At 42.8% G+C, this 22,935-nt stretch overlaps 1 protein-coding gene across 2 annotated transcripts in view; it reads right to left on the reverse strand.

The window, feature by feature from the left end:
* HTT (huntingtin) overlaps positions 1 to 22,935 on the reverse strand; it is a 127,971-nt gene that overhangs the window by 55,693 nt on the left and 49,343 nt on the right. For both annotated transcript variants that reach the window (XM_070757002.1, XM_070757001.1), the window contains 11 exons: positions 21,679 to 21,902; positions 18,991 to 19,069; positions 17,357 to 17,518; positions 15,740 to 15,795; positions 14,248 to 14,396; positions 12,023 to 12,159; positions 8,707 to 8,823; positions 7,014 to 7,136; positions 5,960 to 6,198; positions 3,756 to 3,898; positions 1,960 to 2,170 (listed from right to left, as the gene is read on the reverse strand). In XM_070757002.1, the coding sequence (XP_070613103.1) occupies positions 1,960 to 2,170; positions 3,756 to 3,898; positions 5,960 to 6,198; positions 7,014 to 7,136; positions 8,707 to 8,823; positions 12,023 to 12,159; positions 14,248 to 14,396; positions 15,740 to 15,795; positions 17,357 to 17,518; positions 18,991 to 19,069; positions 21,679 to 21,902 (1,640 nt within the window). The remainder of the gene's footprint in view (positions 1 to 1,959; positions 2,171 to 3,755; positions 3,899 to 5,959; positions 6,199 to 7,013; positions 7,137 to 8,706; positions 8,824 to 12,022; positions 12,160 to 14,247; positions 14,397 to 15,739; positions 15,796 to 17,356; positions 17,519 to 18,990; positions 19,070 to 21,678; positions 21,903 to 22,935) is intronic.

Here is a 22,935-nt window from a genome sequence, read left to right on the forward strand (position 1 = left end):
AAGGTCCCACAAAGTCGCCCCTCTCCAGGTCTCATCAACTAGACCAGTGATTTTCAACCTTTTTTGAGCTGCGGCCCATTTTGTACATTTACGAAACCCTGGGACACATTGAGCGGGGGGGAGGGAGGGAGCGGCTAAAAAAAGTTTGGACAAAAAAATTCTCTCTCTCTTCCTCCCCTTCGCTCTATTTCTTTCTCCCTCCCTCTTTCTCTCCCTTCTTTCCTTTCTTTCTCTCTCCATCCCTTTCTTTCTCTTCCTTCCTTCCTCCCTCTCTTTTTTGCTCTTTCTCTCTCTCTCCCTACCTCCCTCTATGTCTTTCTCTCTCTCCTTCCCTCCCTCTCTTTCTCGCTCTCTCTCTCTTGCTTTCTCTCTCTCTTTCTCTTTCTCTTGTTCTCTTTCTCTCTCTCGCTTTCTTTCTCTCTCTCTCTTGCTTTCTCTCTCTCTTGCTTTCTCTCTCTCTTGCTTTCTCTCTCTCTTGCTTTCTTTCTCTCTGAGCTTCGTGGCACACCTGACCATGTCTCGAGGCACACTAGTGTGCCGCGACACACTGGTTGAAAAACACTGAACTAGACAATGTCACTTGGTGGGGACTAGGGGAAGAGCCTTTTCTGTGTGTGTGTGTGGCTCTCTGGAATCAGCTCCCCCCAGAGATTCATTTTGCCCCCACCCTCCTCAGCTTCCATAAGAACCCATCTATGCCGCTAGGTTTGGGGTCAGTATACAATATCAATATCTACAATCCAATTAATATGACTACTCTAAAAACCCTGGAACATTAAAATATAATTCATTCACATTCAAACAACAAGAATACGTCACATTTGTTGGCCGGAAAGTAGGGTCTAGTGACCCCAAGCTTAGTGGCATAGAAGGCGAGGAGGGTGGGGGCAATATGAATCTCCGGGGGGACCTGATTCCAGAGGGCCAGGCCCCACACAGAGAAGGCTCTTCCCCTAGGCCCCACCAAGCGACATTGTCTAGTTGACAGGACCTGGATCGTGTGTCCAGTTGTATACAGTTTATGGAAAATCTGCAGTCAACAGAAGTATGGTTAGTCATTGGCTACAGAGGGTGAGGCCATTAGAAGACGGTTCCAAGGCTTCATGACCAGAACAAGGAGTGGTACCGACAGGGCATACACGGCTTTGTGTCTCGCTGGAGGGAGGCCATAGAACGGGACGGAGATTACATGGAAAAATAGGGAGTGTAGAAGACACATCATTCTTTCTTGTGTGTAAGTTTCATTGTGTTCAATAATTGTTGAAGAAAAAAAATGTGTTGCATTACTTTCTGGATGACCCTTGTATTCGATTCTGATCTGATCTTATTTATTCTGTTATTCTATTCTATTCTAATTGTAATTCTTCTCTATTCTATTCTATCCTCTATTATTTTCTATTCTATTTGTCACACTGGAAATTGCCAGCCACAGAGACATTCAGTACTTAAAGAGTTAATGTGTGCCTTCCCTCTTGATCACACCCATTTTTACATCATATCCCACATATCATTTCTGTCTGCTTACGTATAAGCACATTCCTATTCTCTTCTTCTCTGCGCCATGTTTTTAAGCTGCTTGATAGTGTGTCTCTCACGGCACAGTTTATTTTCTGTTTTAAAATAAAGAATGTTTGTTTTGATTTACTACTGCCTGAGTCTCCTTTAAAATCTGTCGCCTCCGCCTTATCAGTTAATAAGGTGACACTATTTTCTATTATTCTGTTTTGTTCTCTTCTGTTCTATTCCATTCTATTCTTATTCTATATTCATTCTGTAATTCTATTATAATTCTAATTCCCTACTGTATTCTATTCTCTATTACTTTCTATTCTATTCTAATTCCCTATTCTATTCTTCTCCTTATTCTATTCTATTCTATTCTATTCTTCTCCTTATTCTATTCTATTCTTCTCTTTTATTCCTATTCTATTCTTATTCTATTCTTAAAAACAGACTTACTTGGGCGTCTGGTGAACTTCGGACCACCAGCTGGAATTGGTGTAGTTAACAAGCAGCAAGATTTGACACCAGAGAAGTACCAGGGATGGGTGGGTGGCTATCATGGACTTGACAAGATCGTTGAGTCTTTCAAGAGTGTAGAAGTGAGGACTGTGCGGTCCAGTCTCGGTAAAAAGTTTGGTAGCCGCAGCCGTGATTCTTCGGAACATCCCTGAAACGCCGAAAAATGGAAAACACCATCATTATCAATAATTCCCAACTGACAGCATGGGGTGCCCACCAAAATATTACAAATAGGTTGTTCTCAAATTACAACAGCAGCAATCGAGCCCCCTAATGTCTGTCGCTGGCTGAGACAGTTGTTAAATGAATTTTGCTCCATTTTGCTACCTTTCTTGAATTGAATTTATTAGATTTGTATGCTGCCCCTCTCCAAAGATTCCAAAGACTTCTTGCCCACAGTTGTTAAGTGAATCACTGCAAATGTTAAGTTAGTGACACAGTTGTTAAGTGAATCCAGCTGCCTCGTGGACTTGGCTGGTCAGAAGGTCAAAAAAGTGGATTGTGTGACCCAGAAGGACACCGCAGCCGTCACAAATATGAGTAGTTACCAAGGGTCCGAATTTTGGTCAAGTGACCAGGGAGATGCTGCAATTGTTGTAAGAAAAATGGTCGTTAAGCCTTAGTTTTTTTCAGCTTCAGCATAATTTTTGAATGGTCTCATTGCATGAACTGTTGTAAGTCGAGAACTACCCGTACAATCCCCCCCCCCGTTTTTTTATTTATCAAAATATTACTGGATGCTGTTTTCCTGAAATGAAAGGTTTGCCCTGTTTCACTCTGTCAAATGCCTTTTCTTTCCAAAAATTAAAGATCAGGGTGGAGCTTACCTTTGGTTTCTACTTAATTGGCTGCTGACTTCCATTGCCCCAATGCCCAGAACGTTTTGTGGCCCCATCCTGCCTGCTTAGGATCTGTACCGGGCCTTTCACTTTCCAGACAGAATAGAATTCATTGAGGGTTACATCAGGGATGGATTTGATCTGGGGTACGGAGTATGGTCTGGGGCATGAGGGTGGGTGAGGCGAGCGCTCTGCCTCCTGAGCTCCATTTTCGGCTGCCAGGGCCTCCTGCAACCCTACACTAGCGAAAAAGGGGCTTGGGAGGGCTGCCTGCAGCCCTCCCAAGCTCTGTTTTCACTGGGGAAGGCACCGTGGGCTGGTCCTTTGCCGTTTCCATGGTAGGCCCATGGGCCAGATCTAAGCCCCCCATGGGCCAAATCCAACCCCCGGCCTTTGAGTTTGACATTCCTGGCTTAGGACAATTCATTACAGCATATTCGCCGTGGCCAGCTCACCATGACTAACCTGCTGTGGGACAACTTGCCACAGAAAACCCTTTTTTCCCCTACTTTTAAATTTTTTTAATTAACAAACACATTATACAAACAAAAAAAGAAACATTTAAAAACATTGGACATTACATGGCAGATCTGTTTAACGTTTAACTTTACCCTGAGACTATCCACTGTTGACCTCACCCGATTCCTAAGAGGTCAGTAAGAGGCGTGTATAAGCGCACCAGCATGCCTTGCGTCATCTGTCCTAATGTTTCCCTCTTATTGGTACCCATCTCACGTATATAACAGTATTATGTCTTTGTATTCTACCAATACGTATTTGACAAATAAATAAAATAAAATAAATACATTTCACCCCTGCCCACGGCCATCTCTGGGCTAGCTTGACCCTTCCACCCTTCAGGTAAAGAGGCAAGGAGAAGGGGTTGAGTAATACCTGATTTGAAGGTATGAATTAAGCACATGAGAAGAGTGCCGAGTTCCTGGCAGTAGAAGGTGTGTTGCTGTTCGCTCATTTCCACGTTCAATTGTTTGCTGGCAATATCTTCCAGAAGAATCCCCACCAACTGAATTAGGAATCTAGAGAGAAAAAAGAGGCTTAGAGAAGCCGGGCGCAAAGCCCAGAAAATAATAATAATAATAATAATAATAATAATAATAATAATAATAATAATAATAATAATAATAATGCAGACTCTGTAAAGAAACAGATGAAACAATCGATCACATACTCAGCTGCTGCAAAAAGATCGCACAGACTGACTACAAGCATAGACATGATGCTGTGGCACAGATGATCCACTGGAACTTGTGCCGGAACTACCATTTACCAGTGGCAAAGAACTGGTGGGATCATAAGCCCGAAAAAGTGGTTGAAAATGAGCAAGCAAAACTACTGTGGGACTTCCGACTTCAGACTGACCAAATTCTGAAGCATAACACACCAGACATTGTGATCGTGGAGAATAAGAAAGTATGGATCATCAACATCGCAATCCCAGGAGACAGCAGAATTGAGGAGAAGCAGCTAGAGAAAATAGTGAAATACGAAGATCTAAAAATCGAGCTGCAATGACTCTGGCATAAGCCAGTGAAAGTGGTCCCAGTGGTACTTGGCACACTGGGCGCAGTGCCAAAGGATCTCAGCGGACATTTGAAAACCATCGGAATTGACAAAATCTCCATCTGTCAATTGCAAAAGGCCGCTTTACTGGGATCGGCAAACATAATTCGCCGCTACATCACGCAGTCCTAGGTGCTTGGGAAGCGCCCGACTGCTGATGAAATACGAAATCCAACATAGTGATCTCGTTTGCTGTGTTGTACTGACATAATAACAATAATGATAATGATAATAATAATTATTATTATTTCTTAGATTTGTATGATGCCCCTCTCCGAGGACTCGGAGCGGCTCACAACAAACAATACACTATACAAATCCATAAAAAAGGAAGCTAAGACTTGGCAAAAAAGGAGAAAAGAAAAACCAATCTGTAACACCAGGGAACAATTTCTAGCACAATTTCTGTTGAGTTTGATTTTTGAGCTTTTTTTATAATTAGGCATGCTGGTTTCAAAACTGTAGTTAGTTTTCTTCTACCACGTCAAGTTTTTTCTCTACACCTGATATACTGTATATATAATATAGTTAATTAGACAACATGAACATTTTTTACATGAGCATTTTTTACATAGCCCTCTTGCTAACTTCCCAGAAAATCTTGGTGCAGTCAGTGATGAGCAGGGCGAGTGATTCCACCAAGATTGGAAGGTCTCGGAGGCACGGGATCAAGGTAGATGGGATGTACATAGGATGGCTGACTATTGTTGGAGCATCGAGCGAGAATGTCCACAGATTAAACATTCCAGAGAAATTATTATTATTGTTATTATTGTTGTTGTTATCATTAGATATTGCTATAGAAACATAAAAACATAGAAGACTGATGGCAGAAAAAGACCTCATGATCCATCTAGTCTGCCCTTATACTATTTCCTGTATTTTATCTTAGGATGGATATATGTTTATCCCAGGCATGTTTAAATTCAGTTACTGTGGATTTACCAACCACGTCTGCTGGAAGTTTGTTCCAAGGATCTACTACTCTTTCAGTAAAATAATATTTTCTCATGTTGCTTTTGATCTTTCCCCCAACTAACTTCAGATTGTGTCCCCTTGTTCTTGTGTTCACTTTCCTATTAAAAACACTTCCCTCCTGGACATTATTTAACCCTTTAACATATTCAAATGTTTCGATCATGTCCCCCCTTTTCCTTCTGTCCCTCAGACTATACAGATTGAGTTCATGAAGTCTTTCCTGATACGTTTTATGCTTAAGACCTTCCACCATTCTTGTAGCCCATCTTTTTACCCGTTCAATTTTGTCAATATATTTTTGTAGGTGAGGTCTCCAGAACTGAACAAATGTGGTCTCACCAGCACTCTATATAGCGGGATCATAATCTCCTTCTTCCTGCTTGTTATACCTCTAGCTATGCAGCCAAGCATCCTACTTGCTTTCCCTACCGCCTGACTGTTATTGATGATGATGATAATAATAATAATAATAACAACAACAATAATAATAATAAATAAAAATAATAATTTAGTAGCAGCCTCTTATTAACCATCTCTACCTGGAAAAGGTCTCTTCTGGCAGAGAGCGATCTTGCTCCTCCTTGGAGTTCTCCTCGGCGGAAGGGACTTTATTTTCCATGTTCCGCAGCCGGTCGATGGTTTGGCAAGAGACCAGATACGGGGAGAAGGAGAGCTCCTGGATGCGAGAGAGGACGATGTCTTCGGTAGACTGGGAAATCAAGACTCGCAGGATGGCGAGAATGCCAGCGAGCCACAACTGAATGGTGCTCACAGAAGCCTGTGGAAAAGGAGAGAGGTGGAGAAGCACCCCAAATAATTATTATTTTAAGTTCATTCATTCATTCATTCATTTACTCACTCACTCACTAACTACTCATTCCTTTATTTATTTGATTTCTAGATTTCCACCGGCTACCAGCAGTTTGGTAGATCAAATCTCACCAGACTGAAGGTTGACTCAGCCTTCCATCCTTTCGAGGTGGGTCAAATGAGGACCCAAATTGTTGGGGCCAAGAGCCTGACTCTCTGTAAACTGATTAGAGAAGGCACCATGAAGCAGTATATTTTTCAGAGTATAAGACGCACCCTTTCCCCCTAAAAGAGACTTAAAATTCAGGTGTGTCTTATACTCTGAATGTAGCTTTTTTCCCTGCCCTAACTAGCAATCTTCCCAGCTCTTCCCTTGCAAGCTCTTTCATTGTTTCTCTTTATGAAGAATGTTTTCCAAGCCCTAAGTCTTTGCAGGGTTTTTTCCATTGCTCTACTTGCTCAGAATAAGCTTCTTTCCAGCCCTAACCAGGTGTTAACAATGTTCCCAGCTCTTACTGGCTTGCAAGCTCTTTCATTGTTACTCTCTTCAAATAAGTTTTTTTAAATCCCTAGCCAGGGGATAAAAGAATGTGCTGAAGCTGACTAGACTAAGGATGCTAGCCAGATGAATATTTGGTAAGCAGATCCTTTTCTCTGTTTTCCTCCCAAAAAACTAAGGTGCGTCTTTTACTCCGAAAAATACATCAAGTCCAAATGCTAAATGCTACTGCTCTCCTCCTCCCCACTCACTAAGCGGCTTCTTGGCCGGATGCCCCCTCTTACCATGGTGCTGGGCGTCACAAACATGCTCCTCAACAGCATGTCCACCGGGCGCAGGGCAGAAGGCGCCAAGATTTCAAACAGCGTGTTCAAGATGCCCAGGGCTTCGTGCGAATCTATTTGCATCTGGGGAGGGAAAAATGAAACCAACAAACACAAAAGAGATCAACAACAGCACTGAGAAACGAAGGGGAATTTTTAAAAAAAAAGAAAAATAATGGTTTCACGGTACAGGGTGGTCCCTGAGTTATGACCAGTCGCGGATGCTGGCTGGGGAATTCTGGGAGTTGAAGTCCAGATAACTTCAAGTTGCCAAGGTTGGGAAACACTGCCTTAAATTATTCTTATCACAAATTTGGTGCCCGAACAGGGGGATAAGAACTTTCTTTCTGGATATGGGACACCTCCACTCCCCACTCCAAGGGCACTGGGGTCATAAATATGAGTTCGCCAAGTGTCCGAATTTTAATCATGTGATACTGCAAATTGTCTTAAATGTGAAAAAAACGGTTGTAAGTTTCTTGTTTTCAGTGCCGTTGCAACTTTGCATGACTACCTGCATTGAAAGTAGGAGCTTGGGGTGTGAAAAATTCGACATCGGTTCAGCTGGGCGTATGTGTGTTTGTGTGAAGCAAGCAACAAAAGGAAAGCTCCCCAAACCCGAATGGCGTCCTTCTGTGCTGGAAAAGGCCAGGCGTGTAGGCCGATGTCCATCAGGTGCCTAGAGAGGTCCCAGCCCCTCTACACCAGGCCCCGATTCATAAGGGGTGGAACGGAAAAGGGAGTTTTGGCTCCGTATAGAAGGAAGGGAATGTCATTCATTCATTCATTCATTCATTCATTCATTCATTCATTTTATTTATTTATTCATTTTATTTATTTTATTTATTTATTTATTTATTTATTTATTTATTTATTTATTTTATCTATCTATCTATCTATCTATTTATTTATTTATTTTATTTATTGGATTTGTATGCCTCCCCTCTCCGTGGACTCGGGGCAGCTAACAACAGTGATAAAAACAATATGTAGCAATCCAATAATAAAACAACTAAAAAACCCTTATTATAAAAACCAGACATACATACAGACATACCATGCATAAACTGTAGAGGCCCAGGGGGAAAGAATATCTCAGTTCCCCCATGCCTGATGGCAAAGGTGGGAAGGAGCTTACGAAAGGCGAGGAGGGTGGGGGCAATTCTGATCTCTGGGGGGAGTTGTTTCCAGAGGGCTGGTGCCGCCACAGAGAAGGCTCTTCCCCTGGGTCCCGCCAAACGACATTGTTTAGTTGATGGGACTCGGAGAAGGCCCACTCTGTGGGACCTAATCGGTCGCTGGGATTCGTGCGGCAGAAGGCGGTCCCTGAGATAATCTGGTCCGGTGCCATGAAGGGCTTTATAGGTCATAACCAACACTTTGAATTGTGACCGGAAACTGATCGGCAACCAATGCAGACTGCGGAGTGTTGGTGTTATATGGGCATTTTTGGGAAAGCCCATGATTGTTCTCGCAGCTGCATTCTGCACGATCTGAAGTTTCCGAACACTTTTCAAAGGTAGCCCCATGTAGAGAGCGTTACAGTAGTTGAGCCTCGAGGTGATGAGGGCGTGAGTGACTGTGAGCAGTGACTCCCGGTCCAGATAAGGCCGCAACTGTTGATGGCTATTGGTGACCAATGAGAAATCCTCACCTGTTGCTTGGCCAGCATTGGTAGGATGATGTCGGCGACCTGTCGCGACAGCCTCTTCCACTTCTCCTCATTCTCTCGGTGACACTGTTGCAGCACAAGGATAAACATCTCCAGCACCTGCCAGCAAAGAGGAACAGTAAATAGCCACGGCCCTTAAGACATATACCTCTTAACAGTGCTTTTACAGCCCTCTCTAAGGGGTTTTATACAGTCAGCCTCTGGCCCTCCAACTATTTACGGGGGTCCCCATTTTACTGACCTCAGAAGGCCTTGAGTCGGTCAGGATCAAACTGCTAGAAATGGGCAGATAGCCTGTGTTAGTACACGGTACATGGTTGTTAGGGTTTGCCATTGTAAACTACCTATTGTAGTCTCTTGTACTATCACTTTAAATATTTTGGGCTGGTTCGCCATAAGAGGGCGCCAGTACTCCTTCCTTCAATGATGCTTTGACGCTCATTCGCTTTTGCTTTGCCTTGAGGGGGGAGTGTATTTGCTTAGTGCTTATTATATTGGATGGCTTAGTGCTTGTTATGGATTGTTTCTATTTTGTATACAGTGATACCTCATCTTGCAAACGCCTCGTTATACAAACTTTTTGAGATACAAACCCGGGGTTTAAGATTGTTTTGTCTCTTCTTACAAACTATTTTCACCTTACAAACCCACCACCGCCGCTGGGATGCCCTGCCTCCAGACTTCCATTGCCAGCAAAAAACCCGTTTTTGCACTGCTGGGATTTCCCTGAGGCTCCTCTCCATGGGAAACCCCACCTCCAGACTTTTGTTGCCAGCGAAGCACTTGTTTCTGTGATGCTGGGATTCCTCTGCTGGGAAAAACACAGAAGTTCAGAGGTGGGGTTTCCTATGGAAGGGAGCCTCAGGGGAATCCCAGCAGCGCAAAAACGGGCGCTTTGAAACATAGAAACATAGAAACATAGAAGACTGACGGCAGAAAAAGACCCCATGGTCCATCTAGTCTGCCCTTTTACTATTTCCTGTATTTTATCTTACAATGGATATATGTTTATCCCAGGCATGTTTAAATTCGGTTACTGTGGATTTACCAACCACGTCTGCTGGAAGTTTGTTCCAAGGATCTACTACTCTTTCAGTAAAATAATACTTTCTCATGTTGCCTTTGATCTTTCCCCCAACTAACTTCAGATTGTGTCCCCTTGTTCTTGTGTTCACTTTCCTATTAAAAACACTTCCCTCCTGAACCCTATTTAACCCTTTAACATATTTAAATGTTTCGATCATGTCCCCCCTTTTCCTTCTGTCTTCCAGACTATACAGATTGAGTTCATTCAGTCTTTCCTGATACGTTTTATACTTCAGACCTTCCACCATTCTTGTAGCCCGTCTTTGGACCCGTTCAATTTTGTCAATATCTTTTTGTAGGTGAGGTCTCCAGAACTGAACACAGTACTCCAAATGTGGTCTCACCAGCGCTCTATATAAGGGGATCACAATCTCCCTCTTCCTGCTTGTTATACCTCTAGCTATGCAGCCAAGCATCCTACTTGCCTTTCCTACTGCCCGACCACACTGCTCACCCATTTTGAGACTGTCAAAAATCACTACCCCTAAATCCTTCTCTTCTGAAGTTTTTGCTAACACAGAACTGCCGATGCAATACTCAGATTTAGGATTCCTTTTCCCCAAGTGCATTATTTTACATTTGGAAACATTAAACTGCAGTTTCCATTGCTTTGACCATTTATCTAGTAACGCTAAATCATTTACCATATTACAGACCCCTCCAGGAATATCAACCCTATTGCACACTTTAGAGTCATCGGCAAATAGGCAAACCTTCCCTACCAAACCTTCCCTATGTCACTCACAAACATATTAAAAAGAGGGCTTTGGCTGGCAAAAGGGGTGAATTTTGGGCTTGCACGCATTAATCGCTTTTCCATTGATTCCTATGGGAAACATTGTTTCGTCTTACCAACTTTTTACCTTAAGAACCTCATCCAGGAACCAATTAAGTTTGTATGACAAGGTATCACTATATATGTAAATAGTATTTATTAAGCATAACTAAGTCTGTGTCTTTTTCTTTGGCTTTACCACACATCCACACTCTGTTAAAATTCTCTGCTCAGTGTATGTCAAAGGTCTCATAGCCTAGCTATACCGAGACATACCAACAACCTGCAATACTGCATTCTAACCACATGGAGGGAAGGGAGGGATTAACAAGAGCATTTGGACTTATAACCCGCTTCATAGGGTTTTAGATGTGTAAGTTTGGCTGATTGACAGAATCACTTCAAGGAGGCTTTGCTAATGAGATTTTGGATTCCGGCCCGGGACTGTTCTTAGAAACATAGAAGACTGACAGCAGAAAAAGACCTCATGGTCCATCTAGTCTGCCCTTATACTATTTCCTGTATTTTATCTTAGGATGGATACAGGTTTATCCCAGGCATGTTTAAATTCAGTGACTGTGGATTTATCTACCACGTCTGCTGGAGGTTTGTCCCAAGCATCTACTACTTTCAGTCAAATAATATTTTCTCACGTTGCTTCTGATCTTTCCTCCAACTAACCTCAGGTTGTGTCCCCTTGTTCTTGTGTTCACTTTCCTATTAAAAACACTTCCCTCCTGAACCTTATTTAACCCTTTCACATGTTTAAATGTTTCGATCGTGTCCCCCCTTTCCCTTCTGTCCTCCAGACTCTACAGATTGAGTTCATGAAGTCTTTCCTGATACGTTTTATGCTTCAGACCTTCCACCCTTTTTGTAGCCCGTCTTTGGACCAGTTCAATTTTATCAATATATTTTTGTAGGTGAGGTCTCCAGAACTGGACACAGTATTCCAAATGTGGTCTCACCAGTGCTCGATAAAATCTCCCTCTTCCTGCTTGTTATACCTCTAGCTATGCAGCCAAGCAGTCAACTTGCTTTCCCTACCACCTGATCATACTGTTCAGCCATTTTGAGAAATCACTACCCATAAATCCTTCTTTTTGGAAGTTTTTGCTAACATAGAACTCCCAATACAATACTCATCTGAGTGTCCCTAGTCTGGGAACACTGCCAGAATGGATTAAATATATCTTGGACTATTTAACCAATTTAATATCTTGACATTTTTAAAGCAGTATATCTCAATGCTACCCTGTTTCTTGTGTGTGAGCTTTAATTACTGTCGGTGACTTGTTTAGACAGAACAGTCACTACACAATCACTCAGAGAGGAAGGCCTGGTGTGTTTGCAATAAAATCCACCCGTCTATGGAGCTGTGAGTATGTTCAGACACATAGGTAAGTGATCGAGGGGGGGGGGGGAGAGGGGTGTTACCTGGTGATACTGGATCAGTCGCAACAACATTGAGACCACAACTTCCTTCTGGGTTTCTAATTCTTTGCCGGCATCGGCTTTGTTCGCTCCTCTTAAGATGAAGAGGTCGTGGACGATGGGCTGCAGCGCAGGGATTGCTAAAGAGGAACAGAGGAGCGTTAGGACCGAAGACACCAGATAATAATAATAACAACAGACACTGTTCCCTCTAAGCTGCGCGGCCACATCGCCATCAGGAACCAGCTGCGCGGCGTTTTTTGAAGCCGCGCAGTCAAGAGCCGGTGAAGAGAACCGCGGGCAGGCCACAAAGTTTCCCGGGTTGCCGTGCCCACCCCCCATCCCTCCGCTCCTTTTTTCCCCCACCATCAGAGGTGCCGCTTCCTGCTCTCCAAGCAATCCCTTTAAACATGCCTGTTTCCCCTGCGCGCAATGTGATATACCTCATAACGGTGGGCACCGCCGCAAAAAAGTTTTTGACCTCCGAGAGAAAAAAGTCCTGAGGGCTAAAACGGTGCACGGGATCGCCACCCCCCCCCCCCCCGGCCTTGGCCCTTCTCTCTCAAAATGTGCCGCTCAGACTTTTCCGCCCACACCGAAAAAAAATTAGGGGGCACATTGACAACAGAGTTGGAGATGACCTTGGAGGTCTTCTAGTTCGACCCCCTGCTTAGGCAGAAAACCCTACACTACCTTCAGACAGATAGTTATCCAACATCCACTTAAAAACTTCCAGTGTTGGGGCATTCACAACTTCTGGAGGCAACTTCTGTTCCAGGGATTAATTGTTCTCACTGTCAGGAAATTTCTCTTTAGTTCTAAGTTGCTTCTCTCCTTGTTTAGTTTCCATCTATTGCTTCTTGTCCTACCCTCAGGTGCTTTGGAGAATAGGCTGATTCCTTCTTCTTTGTGGCAACCCCTGAGATATTGGAAGACTGCTATCATGTCTCCCCTGGTCCTTCTTTTCATTAAACTAGCCATGTCCAGTTCCTGCAACCGTTCTTCATATGTTTTAACCTCCAGTCCCCTAATCATCTTTGTTGCTCCTCTCTGCACTTTTTATAGTGTCTCAATATCCTTTTTGCATTGTGATGACCAAAACTGGATGCAGTATTCCAACTGTGCTTATAAGTGTTATTAACGCTTCACGTGAAGTTGATTCTGTCCCTGTTAATGCAGCCTAGAACTGTGTTGGTTTTTTTGGCAGCTGCTGCACCCGGCTGGCTCATATTTAAATGGTTGTCCACTAGGACTCCAAGATCCCTCTCACAGTTGATACTGTTGAGCAAGGTACCACCTATACCGGACCTGTGCGTTTTGTTTTTCTTGCCTAAATGTAGAACCTGACTTTTTTCATCACTGAATTTCATTTTGTTTGACAGCGCCCATTGTTCAAGTTTGTCAAGATCCTTCTGTATTTTGCGCCTATCTTCTGGACCCAATCTGGACCCTTGGTGACTGCCCCATGTTTATGACAGTTGCAGAGAGAGAGAGAGAGAGGGAGGGAGGGAGGGAGGGAGGGAGGGAGGGAAGGAAGGAAGGGAAAGAAAGAAAAAGATAAAGAAAGGGAAAAGGCGATAAAGAGAGGGACAAAGAGAGAGAGAGAGATAGAAAGAAAGAGAGAAAGAAAGAAGGAAGGAAGGAAGAGAAAGAAAGAAAGAGATAAAGAAAGGGAAAAGGCGATAAAGAGAGGGACAAAGAGAGAGAGAGAGAGAGATAGAAAGAAAGAGAGAAAGAAAGAAGGAAGGAAGGAAGGAAGAGAAAGAAAGAGATAAAGAAAGGGAAAAGGCGATAAAGAGAGGGACAAAGAGAGAGAGAGAGATAGAAAGAAAGAGAGAAAGAAAGAAGGAAGGAAGGAAGGAAGAGAAAGAAAGAAAAAGATAAAGAAAGGGAAAAGGCGATAAAGAGAGGGACAAAGAGAGAGAGAGAGATAGAAAGAAAGAGAGAAAGAAAGAAGGAAGGAAGAGAAAGAAAGAAAGAGATAAAGAGAGGCAGAGAGAAAGAGAGAAAGAGTTCAGACAGACAGAAAGAGAAAGAAAGAGAGAAGGAGAGAGAGATAAAGGGAAAAGGCGATAAAGAGAGGGACAGACAGAGAGAGAGAGAGAGAGAGAGAGAAAGAGACAGCGAGCGAATGAACAACATATAGCAAAGTTGTAGCATTGTATTTTAAGTGCCCGCCATGTTTAACAACTCTTAGTGTGAGGACCTCAGCTCTGTCTTCCTGTTACCGTGTGTCACTGCTTTCCTTCCGCTGGCCATGATCCCGTCACACAGCTGAATAATTTTAGGGATTCCAATGATCTGCTTGGAGTGGTAGCGCTCGTAAGACAACAACACCAGGAAGAAAAAGACACTGGGAATAATGGCTTCGGATTCCCTGGTGGGGGTTGGGGGAAAAAAGAAAGAAAGAAAAAGAGACGTGTTGGACTTCCTCCTCAGCATCAGGAGCATGAGACGTTCCAAGGGCCATTGGGGGGGGGAGGCGCAGTGGTTTGGAACGCAGCATTGCAGGCTAACTCAGTTCGATCCTAACCTACTCAAGGTGGATTCAGTCTTCTGTCCTCTCGGGATTAGTAAAATGAGGATCCAGATTGTTTGGGGCAAGAGGCTGGCTCTGTAAACCACTTAGATAGGGGTGTATAGCACTGTGATATATATAAGTGCTATTGCTAGTCCTTCCTTCCTTCCTTTCCCTTCTTTCCTTCCTTCCCTTTCTTTCCTTCCTTCCTTCTTTCCTTTCCTCCCTCATTCCTTCCTTCCTCTTCTTTCCTTCCTTCCCTCCCTCCCTGCCTCATTCCTTTCCTTCCTTCTTTCTTTCCTTTCCTTTCCTTCCCTCCTTCCTTTCTTCCCAGTGGTTAGAATGCATTATTGCAGGCTAACTCTGCCGTCTGCCAGCAGTTCGATTCTGACCTACTCAAGGTGGACTCAGCCTTCCGTCCTTCCGAGGTCACTAAAATGAGGAGCCAGATTGTTGGGGGAAAGAGGGTGACTCTGTAAACCGCTTAGAGAAGGCTGTAAAGCACTGCAAAGTGATATATAAGTGCTATTGCTAGTCCTTCCTTCCTTCCCTTCCTTTCCTCTCCTTCCTTCCCTTTCTTTCCTTTCCTTCCTCCCTCCCTTCCCTCCCTCCCTTCCCTCCCTCCATCCCCTCCCTCCCTCCCTTCCCAGTGGTAGAATTCAGGATTGCAGGCTAACTCTGCCCAGTGCCAGAAGTTTGATTCTGACCAGCACAAGTTTGACTCAGCCTTCCATCTTTCCCAAGGTGGGTAAAATGAGGAGCTAGATTGTTGGGGTCAAGAGGCTGACTCTGTAAACTGCTTAGAGAGGGCTGTAAAGCACTATAAAGTGATATATAAGTCTAAGTGCTATTGCTAGTCCTTCCTTCCTTCTTTCCCTCCCTCCTTTCCAGTGGTTAGAATGCAGTATTGCAGGCTAACTCTGCCCACTGCCAGGAGTTTGATCCTGACCAGCACAAGTTTGACTCAGCCTCCCATCTTTTCCAAGGTGGGTAAAATGGGGACCCAGATTGTTGGGGGTGAGAGGCTGACTCTGGAAACCATTTAGAGAGGGCCGCAAAGCACCGTGAAGTGGGTTATAATTGCTAAGTGCTGCTGCCTTCCTTCTCTCCCTTTTCAATAAAGAAAGAAGGCTCATTGGGGTTGAGCCTCCATTTCGCATAAATACATAAGGAAAATTCCAATCATAAGCTGGAACTTGTACCTGAATTGGCCGACTTCAATGTATTCAAACTGCTTTAGCACAAATCCGATAAATACCTGGAAGCAAAAAAGAAGAAAACCCCCAGATTAATTCCTGCAAACATCGGTGGGTACATTCTTACATCATCTCCATATAAAAATAGGAATAAAACAGACTGCGACATCTGATGAGAACAATAAACAACTTTTTACTGGGTGTTCATAACTGCATGTCTGTATTTATGTCAAAGGAAACAAAGCACAAAAGAAACGAAAAGGGCTTCAATTGTCAAGTGCCTTTCGGGTCCTCTGGTCTTGTTTGCACAAGGAAGGAGGCAAAACTGACTGAGGTTTGAGATCTCGAAGGGAAAAATAGTTCTGCTTGTACAAATTTCCTTCCACTCGGAAAGAGAGAGAAAGGGATTGTTTATTACAAGAAGTGACCGAATAGAATAATAAAATAGATGATAGGATAGAGAATAAGAATAGAATAGGGATTAGAACAGAACAGAACAGAACAGAAACGAAATAGAATAGGAATAGGATAGAAGAATTATAGAATAGAATAGAATAGAATAGAGGCTAGGATAGAGAATAAGAGTTAGAATAGGAATAGAACAGAATAGAAAATAGAATAGGAATAGGATAGAAGAATTATAGAATAGAATAGAATAGAATAGAGGCTATGATAGAGAATAAGAGTTAGAATAGGGAATAGAACAGAATAGAAAATAGAATAGGAATAGGATAGAAGAATTATAGAATAGAATAGAATAGAATAGAATAGAATAGAGGCTATGATAGAGAATAAGAGTTAGAATAGGGAATAGAACAGAATAGAAAATAGAATAGGAATGTAATATATAGAATAGAGGTTAGGATAGAGAATAAGAGTAGAATAGGGAATAGAACAGGACAGAATTGAAAATAGAGTAGAAAACAGAATAGGAATGGGAATAGAATAGAATAGAGAATAAGAGTAGAATAGGGAATAGAATAGAATAGAAAATGGAATAGAAAAATAGAATAGGAATAGGAAAAGGAAAGAAATAGAAGAGAAGAGAATGGAATGGAATAAGAATAAAGAAGAGTAGAATAAGGAACAGAATAGAACAGAACAGAATAGAAGAAAAGAGAACAGAATAAGAATAGAGAAGAATAGAATAAAGAACAGAATAGAACAGAATAGAAAATAGAATAGGAATAGAAATAGGATAGGATAGGATAGGATAAGATAGAGGATAGGAGAGGGCAGGATTAGTTTAGGATAGGAGAGAGAAGACTAGACTAGACCAGAACAAGAACAAGAATAGAATAGGACAGAATAAAACAAGAATATGGAACAGAACATGGAATTGGAATAGAATAGAATAAGAATAGAAAGGAAGCAAAAAAATTGCCAAAAATCGGCGACATCTTGCGTGCAAGAGAGTCTTCGCATGAGATTTGACTTCCTGTGCACACGCAGAAGCCAAATCTGATGCGGGCGCACACACACGGTGGTGACGCAGAGCTGTGCACGCAGCTCCATTTCCCCTACCGGAATCTACCCCCGCATACCCGCAGGAACCCACTACCGGACTAGCTGCAGAAGACGACTGACGCTCGTGTTCTGCAGCGACAGAGGCCGAATACTCACTTGGTCCGAGTCCAGAAGACAGTAGTTGACCCGCAACTGGACAAGCTGCGCGAGAAGATCCAAGACTTGTCTCTGCAGCTGTACGGACGTGGTGGTGGTATACTGCTTTAGCGCTTTGATGACCAGCGGTTCAAACAGACGGATGTGATTGTGGATGGTATTCTAAGGGGGAAAGAGAACGGCAGCAACTCAGGGGGACTCCGGGCAAAAAGCGTGAAGGAATGGCTTCCTATCTTCGCAGGCCCACTTTGAAGCCCCTAAATGATCCGCCCCACCAGAAATGGTCTGCTACTGGAACGGCCACATGCTACGCTCCAATAGCGATTTTCCGGATGCAAGTGGAACTGCATGTCCCCAATGCCTGCCTGCATGCCATGCACCAGATTTGGCTTCTGCGCATGCATGGCAAGTGAAATCTTGCGTGAAGACGTTCACACAAGCGATATTTCAGCGATTTTTGCTGAATTTTTGCTTCCGCGCATGTGCAGAAGCAAAAATATCGGTGAAAATCACCAAAATCTTGCTGTGGTTGGCTCTGGCCCAGCTCCTGACCCAGGGAATGGGGAGGTGGATGCAGGGGAAACTTCAACATGTCACAGGCCTGTGTTATTGCCGACAGAATCAGTTCAGAGTTTAGTTTCCTCGGACGAAGAAGAAGGTGGGAGTGACTCGGCAGAGGAGGGCTTGGCACACCGCCAAGGCAGTCAATCTCCCTTATCTTCCATTGATTCAGATGATGACATTTTGGACCCACGCAAGCGCAAAATTATGCGTAGAAGAGACCAGGTAAGAACATATTACAGGAAATAAGGGAGGCCACCTGTGTTTGGGTGGGGCTCCAGTAATTAGGACTGCTGCTATAAATAGCAGCATGTGGGTTTGGCAATTGTGGAAGAATATCTGATCGGAGTTCGTCAGGAATCTTGCGTTACTGGACTTTGTTGCTTTTTCACGCCTTTGAAACCAGAGCAGAGCAACATGTGTGTGTGTGTCTCTCTTCGTTGGAAGAAGAAAGGGTGTGAAGTTTCTTCACAGCTGCTAGCTAAGTACTTAATGACTGCTTAAGGGAAATTGTACAAACTACCCAGTTGTTTTGGGAAGAGTGCTCTTTGCAATACAAAAAGAGTGCCTTGTTTATTTTGAATTTTGTGGTAAAGAACATTGTTTTGAATTTTCAAACGTGTGTGTGTCTGAAATTTGTACCCTTGAATTTTCGGGAGGCTCCTATCAGAGAGCCCGGCAGAACATGTGTGTGTCCTCACGGTCGTGTGAATGAGATATCAGCAATCTTCGCCAATCTTTTGCTTATGCGCATGCATGGAAGTTAAAATATCGGCAAAAATAGCTGAAATCTCGCTCACGTGTGCATCCTCACTCAAGATTTTGCTCATTATCAGTTCTAGATCATGATTAAAATGATTAAAGCATTTGTGTGTAAAAAACATACTATTTAATTATTTCCTATTTTAAAAGTAATGAAGGATCATACTAAGGTACTAGAGAAGGAAAGGCAATAAAAACTTTTAAGTGTTCAATAAATAGTGCTTACTATCCTTTACTACCCCCACTGTCAGTGTCCCCCATATGGGGAAGCAGCCCATCACTGAAGCAAACATGTGCTCTGTATTTGTTACCTTGTCAGCACGGTGCTTGGCCATATTCGTGGTGCCCGTTTTCAGCTGCGCGGAAACTTTTTGCAAGATGTCAAACCAGCTATGAAAGCAAATATTAATACAGGGTTAGGATTAGCACCTGGAACTCACACAATAAAACCATTTTAAATGGAACTGGGCTAACAGCAGGCAGCTTCAAATGTCAACAACGAAGCAATTTTGGGCTAGGTTTGGTTTTATTTATTTTTATTTATACTTCACGTTTCCTAATCATCCAGCTCCCTTAGTTTTCGCCAACTCAAACACATCCTTGAAAAAAGCCTCATTTTCTCTAGGTTAATAACCCACTGCCACCACCACCCCCCAATACAAATCTAATCTAATAAATATGTATATATATATTATTCCTTTTAGTTTGCCATCAACAAAATCTTGGAAGCCTCAGAAACATATTAAGTTAATAAAGGCCACAGGTCCTGCATCCCAGACTTAAGATATTGCTTTTAAGATGAATGTAAAAAGTAAAGGAGCATTTGGATGCTGCCTTCCCAAAACACATCTAGGTGTTCTTAAAACTCTTGGCATAAAAACAGCCAAAAAACCCTTTATAATCCTTTAAACGTCTTTAAAGTCTAGTGCAGCTTTTTCAGTTTTTATTTTTTGGTTCCTTAAAAAGGGCACCTTTTCAAAGTAGAGAATAATTTGGCAACTGCTTTTTGCATATGCTAAAGTTTAATTAATCATAGAATATAAAAACTGATTATTATTTTTTTTGCAATAACCAACCAATAAAGGCCACAGGCCCTCCATCCCAGATTAAAAGGCTTAAAAATCATGATTTCTGCTTCAATAAAGGCCATTCTCTGTTGGATGCTGTGCCTGGAAGCTTTCGGTGAGCAATTGCAAATGCTGAAGTGATGAATGGACTTTATCTAAGAAATGCAGATACGGCCCAGCCAGACAGAGATTACAGCTACCTCTAAAGAGAAAGATAACTACTTCTGTGCTGTTTTAAAAAACCTGTATTTCATTATGCGTGCTTGTGTTCAAATAAAGATTGAGATTTTATCATAAGTGATTTCTGAGTTGGGGTTCCCTCCGCAGGCCAAGCACAGAACAGTCATAAATAGGAATTCGACTGCCGAGGGTCTGAATTTCCAATCCCGTGATTGCAGGAATTGCTGGAAAGGTTGTTAAATGGGGAAAAAAATCGCTTTCTCCAGTGCCGCTGCGGCTTTGAAAGGGTCACTGAGCGAACCGTTGTAAGTCGACGACTGTTGTGTGTGTTCCCTGTCAGCCTTTAGAATGATTGAGAAGACAGAGATGTCGTAGTAGCTGTCAATTACCCTGATTTAAGAGATGTGGGGGAAGCTAGCGAAGATAGTGAAATAGAACAGCTGTTGGACGAAGGTATGCAGACTCATGTGTCTTTTGATAGTTTAGAAGATAGTCCTTGGTTAAACCCAAAGTTCAGAAGGTTGCATAAAAGACAGGAAGAAATTGGGGGGAAGAAGTTTTAATATGCATTTCAGAGTGTGTGAATTAATTAATTAATTAATTAATTAATTAATTAATTACATCACTTCCGTTGTGGTTGGCTTCAGGCCAGCTCCTATGGCTGCAGATTTTGGCTCAGAGGAGTGGGGGCCGTCTGATCACAGAAGACCCGTCTGGCTGGAGGAGGAATCTGACAGTGAACCAGAAGGAGAAAGGGATGAGGAAGGGGTTGGAGACGAAGAGAGGGAAATGGAGCCAGTCAGATCTCCAGCCAGAGTTTCATCTGAGTCAGATGGGGAGGACATAATGAACAATCCTATTCTCAATGTCCGGGTAAGGAGAATGATGTGACACCAAGAGCAACTGAACAAACACAGAAACAGATTCTAGGTCACAGGTGTTAAGAATCAACGACGCTGCAGCAGCCTTGAAAAAGGGGAGGTTTGCAGATGACAATGTGGGAGTTTATCATTCAGTTTTTGGAGAAAGACTTTGATGGATCATGATTTCGTGTTTGCTTCAGATATCTTTGGACATTCTAACATTTAAGCTGTGAGTTATTTGGCTGACTAAAGACAGAAAGGCTTCTGTGCTGACTTGAGTAATTAACTCTGACCTGTTGGACTCATAAACTAACATTGCTCTGGCAGACGCCGAGGCTTGCAACTTTCTCATTATAAAGAAACCCTCTTTGCTTTCTTCTTACAAGCCTGAGAGAGTGTGTGTGTTGGTTGATTACTTCGTTTCTGGGTGGCCCGCGGCCAGGCAGAACAACTCCGGAATGTAACGGAAGAGAACACTTTCGTCAAAATGGAATAAAACCAAGATGGTGATTTACGTCCTCTCTCCCAAATCAGTGAGTTGTTTCTATTGCATGATATATTGATTTTTAACAGCAGGAACCTGACTCAGAGATAAGAATATGTTTTGAAGACAGCTTGTTACTTAGAATGATTTATAACTTTGCAATTTAGACTGAAAGAGTTGAATGGATTTTCTCCGTGCCGGAGCTGTAATGACGAGAACTGAAGTGGAGGGAATAAAAGGAATGTTATTTTGATCATTACCAGCATGTAAAGCTCTTATTATTTAGTGGAACAGTCAGCCTAATTCCAGCCCAGATCTAGAAAAAGAACCGCCTGCATGTCAATCGTTATCTAGATATGATGGCAAACCTGTGCCTGGTTTGGAAGGAGAAAAGGCAGCTCTCACCCCGAGGTGTCCCATTCCTGCTCAGATTGCATCATATTCCTCAGACTGGCATCCGCCAGGGCCTGGGTGAACTGGGTGTAAGGAGCCATGAAGCAGCAGTGGTAAAGGCCTGGCCGTAAGCTGGAAGAGCCCAAGCGCTGGCATTTGCCCTGAGCTCGGCAGGAGTTGGAAGACCAGCTGTCAAACTGCGAGGCCAAGTTGGTGCCGAACAAGGTCTTGAGTAACTGGAGAGAAGGCGGGAGGGAAGAAGCTGCATGAAAATCAACGCGCAAGGAAAGAGGGGGGGGAGGGGGCAGGAGGAGGAGGAGAAGAGGAAGAAGAAAAAAGAATGGGCGGAGGAGGAGGCAGAAGAAGAGGAGTAGAAGAGGAGGGGGAGGAGGAAGAAGAAAGAGAGAGAAGGAGGAGGAGAGGAAGGGGAGGGAGAGAGAGAAAGAGACAGAGAGAGAAAGGAGGAGGAGAAGCAGAAGAGGTGGAGGAGAAGCAGAAGAGGAGGAGGATAAGGAGGAAGTGGAGGGAGAGAGAGAGACGGGAGAAGGAGAGACAGAGAGAGAGAAAAGAGAAGGAGGAGAAGAGGAAGTGGAGGAAGAGGAAGAGAGAGAGAAGGAGAAGAAGGAGGAGGAAGAGAAGAAGAAGGGAGGGAGCCCCTATCTAAAATACAGTATCTATCTATCTATCATCTATCATTATCTATCTATTTATCTATCATCTATCTACCATCTATCTCTATCATTATCTGTCTATCTAAAAATATCTATCTAAAATATCTATCTATCATCTATCTCTATCATTATTTATATCTCCATCTCGCCATCCATCCATTCATCCATCCATCCATCCATCCATCCATCCATCCTTATCTATCTATCTATCTATCTATCTATCTATCTATCTATCTATCTATCTATCATCTATCTACCATCTATATCATTATCTGTCTATCTAAAATATCTGTCTATCTATCATCTATCATCTATATCATTATTTATCTCTCCATCCATCCATCCATCCATCCATCCATCTATCTGCTAATGCTTTATTTAGATGAGACTTGCATCTCTGACAGGACAAGCTACAATTAGATTTTTTAATGCTGCTTGAACTCCAGCTAACGTTGTGACCAACAAGCAAGAATTACACTATATAGTGGAATAAAATAATTTTAGGATGGATGCCAAAGAAAGGACAAAATGAAATGTGAAGGACAAAAAGTATTTTTAAAATTACAGTATTTAAAATGATTTAATGGAATTGTTGAAT

This window comes from Erythrolamprus reginae, chromosome 7, assembly GCF_031021105.1.
Source record: "Erythrolamprus reginae isolate rEryReg1 chromosome 7, rEryReg1.hap1, whole genome shotgun sequence".
In the NCBI taxonomy this organism is placed as follows: Eukaryota; Metazoa; Chordata; class Lepidosauria; order Squamata; family Dipsadidae; genus Erythrolamprus; species Erythrolamprus reginae.